Genomic DNA, 10,973 nt, shown 5'->3' with positions numbered 1-10,973 from the left:
GAAATGTGTGTGTGTGTGTGTGTGTGTGTGTGTGTGTGTGTGTGTGTGTGTGTTCGTGCGTGCGTGTGCGCGTGTGTTTAAGTGTGTAATATAATACTATATCGTATGCCGGTGTGTTTGTATTTTAGTACGTGTTGCCGTTTAGTGTATGCATCATTTGTCTACTCTTTTTACCTGTCACTACGATGCTGAAGAAATTTAAACGCCAACATTTTCTTGACTTCCCTGCATCAAGGAAATGGATCATAGACGTATCGATTGACAGGCGTATGGAAGCCACAGTGACACTTATAGTATGCATCACTGTCTCGACTGTGTTACTGGAGTTAGAATTGATGACTATTAAGCGCATCGATAGAATGGGAGCTTTGTAGTGCCGTCAAACACCAAAGCGACGTGTACGCGTTGCAGAGGAATAGAACGAGATGGAGCTAACGATTGACGCCCTCCAATAGGCCTAAGCTTATGGGCAGAACGAAAGAACTCTTAAAAATTATTTTGCACCACGCTTACCAATATTATATTCAATATTATGATTACATCTTCACGGATGTTTAATGTAAATTCATTGGTCAAAAACTATGTATCATCTCACGGTATATTAGAAGTTGCAAAGATTTTCACTCTTGCAACTTTCTGAAACATATCAGTAATCCTTTATGTGTCTCCTAGGATACTTCATTCTGTTTGGTTCAATTCTCAGAAACAACAAACGTGCAGTAATACTCCGAGCCATGGTAGTCGAACCTGGCAATTTAAAAAAGGGGGTTCTTTTGTGTCTGAAATCCATGGTAAAGAATAGAAAGTAATATAATATTACTGTAAACATGAACATTGCGATGGAGGCTACCTCTCTACTCAGAACGCACAGCACGCCTTTCTCTGCCACGAGTGGTGGGGAATATGCCATCGTTTCTGGTCACCAGCCAATCAATAAATACGGACGCCCTGATTGTTACATCTAATCGAATTAACCACGGTACGCATGGACAAGAATGAAGTAGGAATAACGCGTAGGAAAACCAACGCACGGGTAAAGTGAATTCGGAGACGTATGTATAGTTGTCAATGTCTTATCGAGCAAATGGGATATCTGCAAAATGATCAATAATTAATTATATCATGCCGGTAGGTTTTCCCTGACCTTCCGTTTATTATATCGCGCGAACACTCCTGATAACACACACATTCGAACGCAAACAGACACATTTTTAGTCACTCGCCCGCACACGCACCCATATTTTTGGGGGATTAAAACGTCATATAAACGGACAAGAGGGTGACTGGCGTGTGTCCTGGTGTGGTTTGCTCCTTTTTTCCTCTCAAACATGTATTGTCATTATCCCTAATCTTTCTTTTCTTCGTATGTTACTCTCTAGTAACATCTCTAATCTTCGGCATTTATATTTTGACCTATACTTGTTGCAAGTACCGAAAAACTCTTGCCACAAACTAAACTAAAAACACATAAACACGTCATCGGACAATAACTCTCGATCCCACAATCGTGCTCTCTTTCATAAACACACATACCAGCTCAGTACACGAACAATATGGACATCACAAATGTATAGGAACACAGTAACAGTTGACGGGACGTACGACTCATGTTTCACGTTCAGTCGATCGGCTTTGTTAGGAGTAAGACAATACATAATGAATAATAGCAAATAGCATCTGTAGCGCATACCCCTGTTCGCGAGCAAGCTGTATGTGCTTTACGCTATGATATAATAATAACATTATTCCTGCTGCCGACCATAGAACACTCAGAAACATTGTCAGCTTCCCAGGAAGCATACAGTGCAAGCAGCTGATTAGGTGCTCAAACACTAACCAACTAACAAGATCTTTCACTGTCTATGGCTAGGTACGGTAGGGATTCCCACCTGGGTAGAGTTAGGAACATTTGCGTAAAGTACCTTTCCCAATGCTCAACTGTGAGAAAGAAGAAACCAGAGGCCAGTAAAGAAAGACACACAGGTGAAGTAATGGAAATGGATTGGGCACACCCTGGGAGACCCCCGACAAGTATCATCAGACAGGCTTTGGCGTGGAATCCACATGGAAAACATAAGAAAGGAAGACCAAAGATGACATCGAGGCGAGCGGTACAAGCGGAAATGGAAAAGGCGGGGACATCATGGAGACAGCTAGAAAAGGATGCACATGTCAGGCTTCCGCTGGAGAAATGTTGTTGATAGCCTATGCTCCACTGGGAGTTAAAAAGGGCAACACACACACACATACACACACACACACACAAACACACACACACACACACATACACACACACACACACACACACACACACACACACACACAGAGAGAGAGAGAGAGAGAGAGAGAGAGAGAGTACAGAGAGAGTGAGAGAGAGAGAACGAGAGAGCCTTTCGGGCCCCTCACGGGTTTCGAACCCACGACCCCACAGTGGCGAGACTGAGAGCCTAAGATAATTTACAATTACTGTATGCTAATGTTGACAAAGTAAACTGATGGTGACCATTAACGTACAGTTTGCTGTAGGAATATTCTATATTCCGACAATTCATAGTAGCTTAAAGTAGCGGTTTACCCTTTCTGGAGCACTACACTGGGTTTTAAGATAAGCTGCAATTTGAATCGGGGACACTGTGTTAATCACACGTGTTTGCTTCACTGACACATGATCTGTCGAGATGAGATGCTACGGCTCGTCAGCAGTTTTTTCCTTACTATTCGGTCATAGCGAATAAACAAAACAAACGAAATGTAATAATGATATTAGGTTTATTTTATGGAGATCAACAGCTTTTTTCAAAAGACCTCATGAAACAAAGAAAAAAAAATCAATTGCAATTATTATCCGTTTGGAATCTAGTAGCGAGTCTGCCAATTTAGTGTTCTACCGCCCCTGCCTCTTTGGGGTTTTTTTTTTGGGGGGGGGGGGCTTTAGCCACCGCCATTGTTATTACTGCTGTTTCTAATGATGATGGTGGGAATGGTGATGAGGAGGAAGATGAGAGGTGGGGTTGGAAAAAGAAGAGGAAGAAAAGAAAAGGACGAAGGGACAATGTATAAAATGGGGAGGGAGAGGGAAGGATTAGATCTATATCTTTATGTTTTAATGTCTCTATCTAAAAGTGTTATAAATGTGAAAGTTCGCACTTTGGCCGCCTAAAACTTCGGAACACTTAACTTTCGGTTTTGACAAAATTGATGGTGGTTCAGAATCATTTAAAGGGTGCACAGTGTGTGTGTGTGTGTGTGTGTGTGTGTGTGTGTGTGTGTGTGTGTGTGTGAGAGAGAGAGAGAGAGAGAGAGAGAGAGAGAGAGAGAGAGAGAGAGAGAGAGAGAGAGAGAGAGAGAGGTAGATAGAGAGGGAGGGAGGGGGAGTTCCTTGGTAAAACGTATACAGCAGACTGGTTCATTTGACCAGTACAACGATTTGCTCGTACTTTGAGCCCGGACACTGTAACAGCTTAGTTCTCGGAACCCTCCTTTCGTGCTCGATGTCCGTGGAATCTGGGCCGGTGCTGAGAAACTACTAAAAATGAAAAATGACTTTTTGTAAGTGTTTTACGACGGTAGAAAATTCTGAATGTTGCCTCTTTTGCGACAGAAGCCTACTCTTTTTGATTTTGGACCCCCAAGGGATCTTAATCATGCTCAACTTGCCCACGGGACCTCCGAGGTTTTTCGCCCTTGTTTTGGAGAAGGCTAGGTATATCTTTCCTACCAGAAGATCAGGGGTGTGACTATAAGACAGCAGTAAGAAGGAGCAAGGAGAAGCCGTGGAAATGCTGCAGAAAGAGTCAGGAGCCCAGAGGAGGGGACAAGGGAGGTGAGGGATGGGGGCAGAAAGTAGAGATGAATGCTGGGACATTTCAGTAACCCACTTTCTGCACTTTTTAAGGACCAGCGGGCAAGTGTTGAGTTCCTGCGTGCTGTCGGCATCGCTGACTTTTTATGATGTCCTAGCGTCAGAAGAAAGAGAGAGAGAGAGAGAGAGAGAGAGAGAGAGAGAGAGAGAGAGAGAGAGAGAGAGAGCAGAAGACAGAATATGGCTAGAGAGCAGGAAAGGAGGTAAAAGCAAACAATGTTAGAGAAGAACATTTTTCCGTTGCTACACGGATTCGAACCCGAGACCTTTGAATGAGAGGCCAACTTCTTAACCTCTAGTCTACGAGAACCCCCATTGACCTTCTGAAGAACCCAATACGTTCGCTTGTAAGGAGCTCAACCTCAGTCAAATTCAGTGGATCGTTGGCGTGCAAACTGGTTTGATTTGCTCTTTCTTTCCTACCAGACACCTTATCTCTTTTCCTCATTTCCTTTGTATGTTACTGTTACGCTATAGTACCACCTCTAATCATCGGCACTTATATGACCTAACTCTGTTGCAAGTGTGGTAAAACTCTTACTAAACAAAACCCAAAAAAGTAGACAAGAAAAAAAAACAAGGAAAAAAAAAATTCAACATGCAATAGCAATCCAAAAGTGACAGAAAGTCGCGTGACGTAATAGCGTAAGACTTGCACTGTACTCACGTCGGGATCACACACGATCTCTATTTTGGACTTGGACTTGCCTCGATATCGGCGTGTTTCTTTCATGGTGCCGCTTGGCAAGAGTCACGAGACTTGGGACTGGATTATTATTATTTGTGTACGTTCTGTCTCCTGAAATGCTTGCGCCCAAGTCCCCCTACTGGTGAACAACTTTAACGCTGTGGATGTTGAGCCCCTTGGGTGAGGGCAACCGTTACTGTAGATCAAGTTGTGACACCGAGCAGTTGTGACGTCATAATCATCATAGGAGCTGTCTCAACAGTCCTGGAATAACGCATTGTGAAAAAATTAACAGTTACCAGTTGCAATGCAGGATAATTGCACTGGTTCTATCTCAGGAATTTCTGAACAATATAATATCTGAACATTGACAGTTTGTTGATAATTGCATTATGTCAGTTTCAGTCAATTCCGAACAATAATGCGTGAAAGTTATCGGTTACAATACTAATAATTGCACTATTTCAGTCCCTGTCGATTCTAAATAATAACACATAAAAATTCAGTTAAAATGCTTATAACTGCATTATTTCAGTCAAAGTCAATTCTGAAAAGTAATACACAAAAATTCAATAAGAACGCAAAAATTACTCTATTCCAGTCTTATATTCTTTTACAATCTCACGGGAGTTAATGACATCATCTCAACGAGCAGAGAAAGCTCAAAACTAGATGGGCCCCCTGTCGGTGAAAGGAATGATCGGTACATTAACATCAACCGAAAGTCATAAGCTTACTATATTTACACTTTACTGGAATGGAGCAATACATTTTTAGAGAAAAGTGACACATTATGAGTTTCCAAGTTTCCAAATATATATATAATAGATGTATAGATTGATTCTTTATTCCGCTTTCTTGGTTGTACACTCCAGAATTTCAAAGGTGTGGAAACAGAGCTCACGGCAAGTGAACGGAAACCTCACTTGTTTACAATGGCGTCTTAGAAGACGGACTTTCATAAGATTAGATCTAAACGAAACTAATGAAAAACTGAAAATTAAACTACAGTGACTTCAGGCTCCTCAATGAAACTGTGCACCCATTAAATGATTCTGAACCGCCCTTAATTTGATCAGATTCGCAAGTTCGGAAGTTTCAGGCTGCCAAAGTGACGAACTTCCACAAATATAATATAATAATATATTATAGAGATAACCTTAATTTGGCTCTCTTGGGGAACATTCAGCTTTACAGTATACATTACGAGTCGGACATTGCTATCATTAACGTCCTAGTGGCAACTGAGATGTCAGCAACAAAGATGCAATACTATTATAAAGCAAAGATGCAATAATATTATAACAGTATGTTGTTTTCAGTACGTATAGCGGTATTTGTGTTTCTGCCTGGATATTTTGAGACTTTAGTCTGAAAAATAAGCCTCTAGTGGTTGTTAACGCATTTCTTTGTTACTGTTGTTTTTGGTGGAATACATACTTTTGATTTTCTGTTGTTTGAATTTTTTAAAGGGGGAGAGAGGGGGCGGTAGGTGGAGATGGGGTTCATTATTGTTAGCTATGTTTATTGGCTGTTACAGTAATTTTTGTCGCTTTTGGTTTTTCTTCTTCTTCTTCTTCTTCTTCTTCTTCTTTTTCTTCTTCTTCTTCTTCTTCTTCTTCTTCTTCTTCTTCTTCTTCTTCTTCTTCCTCTTTCTTTTTGGTTTCTTGTTACTACTAATACCATCACAACTTCAAAACTTTGTGGGATGCGTTTCTTGTTTCTGTCATTGACATTGCATTGACAAATTCCTTATTGTGATTTTCTGTGTCATTCTCCTCAGTACAAAGGCCCGCATGTGTAAGGAAGTAATGCTGCCATTCGCCTTCAAGGTTCTTCAAGTTATTTCAAGTTGAACATTGCATCTACTCGTTTAGTCTACGACGGAAAAATGGCGGCATCTATAGCCCGTTTTGTGCCACAGGTGAACCAATCCATCTATTCTGTTCCTCTTTTACTTATTTCATTATTTATTTACCTATTTATTTATTTATTCGTTTATTTATTTATTCATTTGATAAATTCATAATTTATTCTTTTGTTCATATTTACTTATATAAATTTATTTTGTGGCGCATGAAGCTTGTTTCAACACAGTCTGTGGTTTTGAAAAGGAAAGAATTAAGAAGGAATATATCTTTTTCATTAAAAATAATAAAACTTACGAATGTTTTTAACAGTTTTGTCAGTATCAGAGAGTATCTAAAAGAATGAGACTGGGATCTTATATTTGAGAGTTTGAAATTTTCAGGCATCCTGGCAAATAACGAACATCTGAAGCATTATTCCACTCTGTTCTTTTATCTAAGATACCAGTGTGTCACTCGTTTGGTAACTGAATAGCAGGTTGTTGAATTTTCTTTAGAGAAACAAACACCCCCGAAATCCCCAAAACGTTCTCTTCCAAAACTTAATTACAGCTTTCTGAGAAGGGTGGTAAATCTGTTCTGAATGGACCCCGGGAGGTAAGTGTTTGGCTTGCTCGAAACTCAAAAGGATCACAAAATGTTTTATTATGATAGTTCCCGCCTGTTCCTTCCTATTGCAGGTAAAGACAAATGCGTGTTTGTTTCCAAATCTCGAAAGTCCAAACATTAATTAAACGTGACCTGAAGCCTGTTTTATATCTTTGATTAACCCGTCCACGCACGCACACGCATCTGGATAGGTAATTTTCTTTTCGCAATCACAAAAATCTAAAACCTACACTCGTTGGGTGAACGATAAGAGCAAAAGAGAGTTTCACCAGACGCTTACGTCGGGACAAAAGTTGCGGGTGGATGGTGGGCGCCACCGGTAGGACCGTCGTCTGTACTTTCCTACTGTTGTTTCTGTCTGTCTGCTTTACCTTTCCCAGCACGAATAAATTAATAATAATAATAATAATAATAATAATAATAATAATAATAATAATAATAATAATAATAATAATTATATATAACATTTATATAGCGCATTTCCAAAAAGTAGCTCAATGCGCTTTACATAGGAATACCCATTTTTCAAAAACCTTTCTTACTATTTCCTTCCTTCTCATGCAATATACATTAATGCACACACACACACACATACACACAAACACACACACACACACACACACACACACACACACACACACACACGCACACACACACACACACACACACTCACACACACACAGAGACTATTTTCATCCAGACATAGGAACAGAACAAATATAATGAAAGATAACGTTAAAAGCTTATGAAGGATAGGCCTGTAGGAACAGAAAATGTTTAAGATGTCTTTTGAAGCTATCAAGTGTTCTTATTTGTCTTACTTTCATGGGTAATCTGTTCCACATAAATGGACCAAGATATGAGAAAGATCTATCTCCATATTATGACTATTATTATGCTGATGTGCTTCTCTTTACTCAAACAAACAAACAAACTAACAAACAGACAAAATCTCACCTACTTCATCTTTAGTCTTTAGTTACGCCTTTGCCTTTACCTCTCTTGCTCCTACAACTTCTTCGCATTGTATTCGTGGAACTATTCAAGATACTTTTTTAATTCAACAAATGGGCGTACTCTACTATTATCATATTATTATACATTATTGTTCAAAGTTAGGAATACCTATATAGCATTTACCTGGACCGTAGCGATGTTTTAAAAGATGTTTGGGCGCAGTTTGGTCAGAATCGTATTTCTTTGTCATGTAACAACAGCCATAATGTTTTTGTGTGTAACCCTCACAGGAAGTTTCCGTACTTTTTGCAGAAAAGCGAAATATGACGCAATCATTATTGTGCGAATTGACTGGGGGCTTTCAAAATATTTTTATCACAGCTATGAATAGAATAATATTATAGTGATTTAATACACTAAGTCGGGTTTTCCCCAATATGTGATGAGAACCAAAGATAACGAACCTTTCGTAAAAGTGTGCATGTATGTGGCTTAGGTGTGATTTGGATAAAGGGTTGGGGGGGGGGGATGTATACTGATAGTAAGGACAGACCTTGACCTACTGTCATGATACAAGCCTCATGAGTCGATGTAAGCGTTAATATACCAATGTCTAAAGCAATACCACAAAGGCCTATAATTCTTTCCACAAACAATATCAAGAATGAACTATGAAATTTATCCTGGCTGCTTATTTCTGACATCTGATTTTCCACTCTGGTCCTGCTGTGTTCGAAATTCTCAAAATGTGTAAGTGGTGGAGATGTTATAGAAGTCTCCAAGGCCCAGAAGATTAAAATGGATTGTTGCCATTTTTTGGGTTGATTTTATTATTAAAAGAAATTATGTCATTTCTTGCACACAGACACACAGACACAGCACAGAGATACACGCACACGCGTGTTTCTTCAATAATATGGTAATTGTATTATTGTGCCCCTTGGAAATGCTTGCGTTACCCTTGCTCTGTAGTATTGTTGCTTTTTATTGTTTCTATTTCGTCACATATGCATTATAATAAGTCAATACCCTTTCTCCAATCTCTATTTTCCACAGATGTTGGCACGTTTAACACAGCCACGGATCCTGCCCTACTACATACTCTTCTCTCTGTACCTGTACCTGTACAAGCCGTACACTCACAACATTGAGAACGACATCATCGCTGCTGTCTTTAAGGCGCTGCCTGTCTGGTATCTTGCCTTCTTCGTGAACCAGAAAAGAAAAGCCGCCTCCCAAAATCAACTGAATATTTCTACAATCTCGGAATCATCGTCAACTCAAAATGGCGCCTCCTCTTCACAGCGAAAAGGCTCCGATTATTCTGACGGAACTACGCTTCCTGATGGTGACAATACAGACTCATCACTAAAGACACATCCAGACTCCGTCAGATTCCAGTCGTTCTTTATGCTCGGTCTGCTGGTATCCAGCTCTGGTGATATAAGTTTGGAATTCAAAGGGTGCTTCGAGCTGGGAGTTCTGTTCTTTGGGATAGCTCAGATACTCTATCTCTACGCAATGAAACCTTTACGACGAAAAAGTAAATTCGCTTGGTTAGTGATTCCTCTGAACGTGGTCCTATATTCAACTCTAATTACGGGCAGCTTAACGAATGTGGATATAGTTCTAGCCGGGTTATATTCTGTACTCATCCACTCCATGATGTTCTATGCAATTTCCAGTTTCGAGAGCCTCCCTTCACCTTTGACAGCGTTCAGCGCGTTGGGAGCATCGTCTTTCGTTTTATCGGATTTCTTGATCGGCTACACACACTGGTGCGCTCCCTTAGTCTATGGAGAAGCAATCATTATGTTCAGCTACTACATAGCTCAAGTACTCCTCACGTTGGGCGTCCCATGACGTAGTTATAATGCCAACAGGAGACGCTGACTGTACATTTTTATTTATTAAGTTTTCTTCCATTTAAGTTGTTGTCTTAAATCTTATGCATACATGCCACTTGTCGAAATTGAAATTAAGGCTAAGATGTCATTCGACATTAAAACATGTTTAGAAATTATATAAGATCTTGACGGGTTTTTCTCTGTCATATTATGATATCTTGGCCCGTGCCGGGAATGGTTCCTCTTCAAAGTGGTATTGTGTTTGTTTCTTCAGACTTTTACAGTCTTTGCTTTTCGCTTTTGTTTCATTTTTATTGTGTCATTAGTACCAATTTGGGAACGAAGAGGCGCTCCTACTATAGCTTAGATGGTTTCATATACGACTAGGAGCGAATGGCCTTGGTTCGAATTCCAAATTGGGTGCCTTTGAACTCGGGTTGTCTTGTGGAGTTTTCAAGGCTCTCAACCCATTTGGCTCTATTCTATCTGAGACGGACGTTAGATTCTGAGGTCATGCCTCAAAAATAATTAAACTTTTTGATAGGGGTGTCAAACCCATACATGTTTGCCGTGGAAAAAGGGAGGCGTAGACTGAATGTATGTGCGCAGCAACGAATTGTGTGAGTGTGTGTGTGTGTGTGTGTGTGTGTGTGTGTGTGTATGTGTGTGTGTATGTGTGTGTGTGTGTGTGTGTGTGTGTGTGTGTGTGTGTGTGTGTTTTGGGGGGGAGAGTTGATAGGTTTGTTACGCATGACCAAATTTTGGAGTTTAAATGCCAAGATCATACGTTCTGACGTTTCTTGGGTGTTAGAGAATCAGGTCAAAAAGATAGAAAGATAGATCAAGTGACAGTTAACTTGGATAAGGAGAAACCAAAACGTTCATTTACTTCTAGGACAAGAATGAACAGAACTCTTTCTTCTTTATATGAAAAGAAATTATGGACCAAAGCGCCCCGCCTTATGTTGATTTGTATTTTATTGTATGGGGTAAGTGTCTTGTTGTGTATAAATACGTGTGTACGTCTGTAGACATATTCTAAATGTTACACACACACACACACACACACACACACACACACACACACACACACACAAACACATACACATAAGCACGCACACACACACTGGCAGAGAGAGAGA

The 10,973-nt window shown here is 40.0% G+C and overlaps 2 protein-coding genes across 3 annotated transcripts in view; one reads left to right on the top strand and one right to left on the bottom strand.

Annotated features, from left to right (window-relative positions):
* Positions 1–8,260, bottom strand: part of LOC101861430 — a 25,692-nt gene extending 17,432 nt beyond the window's left edge. Inside the window, exons 1-2 of the mRNA XM_005094340.3 lie at positions 8,168–8,260; positions 4,530–4,814 (exon numbers count right to left, since the gene is read on the bottom strand). Of these exons, the coding sequence (XP_005094397.1) occupies positions 4,530–4,595 (66 nt within the window). The 5' untranslated portion in view covers positions 4,596–4,814; positions 8,168–8,260. The remainder of the gene's footprint in view (positions 1–4,529; positions 4,815–8,167) is intronic.
* The window catches only part of LOC101861651 (lysoplasmalogenase-like protein TMEM86A), a 17,105-nt gene extending 6,329 nt beyond the window's left edge, over positions 1–10,776 (top strand). Inside the window, exons 2-3 of one of the 2 annotated variants that reach the window (XM_005094341.3) lie at positions 6,334–6,474; positions 9,041–10,776. In XM_005094341.3, the coding sequence (XP_005094398.1) occupies positions 6,442–6,474; positions 9,041–9,847 (840 nt within the window). In that variant the 5' untranslated portion in view covers positions 6,334–6,441 and the 3' untranslated portion in view covers positions 9,848–10,776. The remainder of the gene's footprint in view (positions 1–6,333; positions 6,475–9,040) is intronic. The other variant, XM_035968754.1, reaches the window with a different exon arrangement.
* The last annotated feature ends 197 nt before the right edge of the window (positions 10,777–10,973 follow it).

Source organism: Aplysia californica, unplaced genomic scaffold (genome assembly GCF_000002075.1).
Source record: "Aplysia californica isolate F4 #8 unplaced genomic scaffold, AplCal3.0 scaffold00080, whole genome shotgun sequence".
NCBI lineage: Eukaryota > Metazoa > Mollusca > Gastropoda > Aplysiida > Aplysiidae > Aplysia > Aplysia californica.
This window is presented reverse-complemented; position numbering and strand designations above follow the sequence as displayed.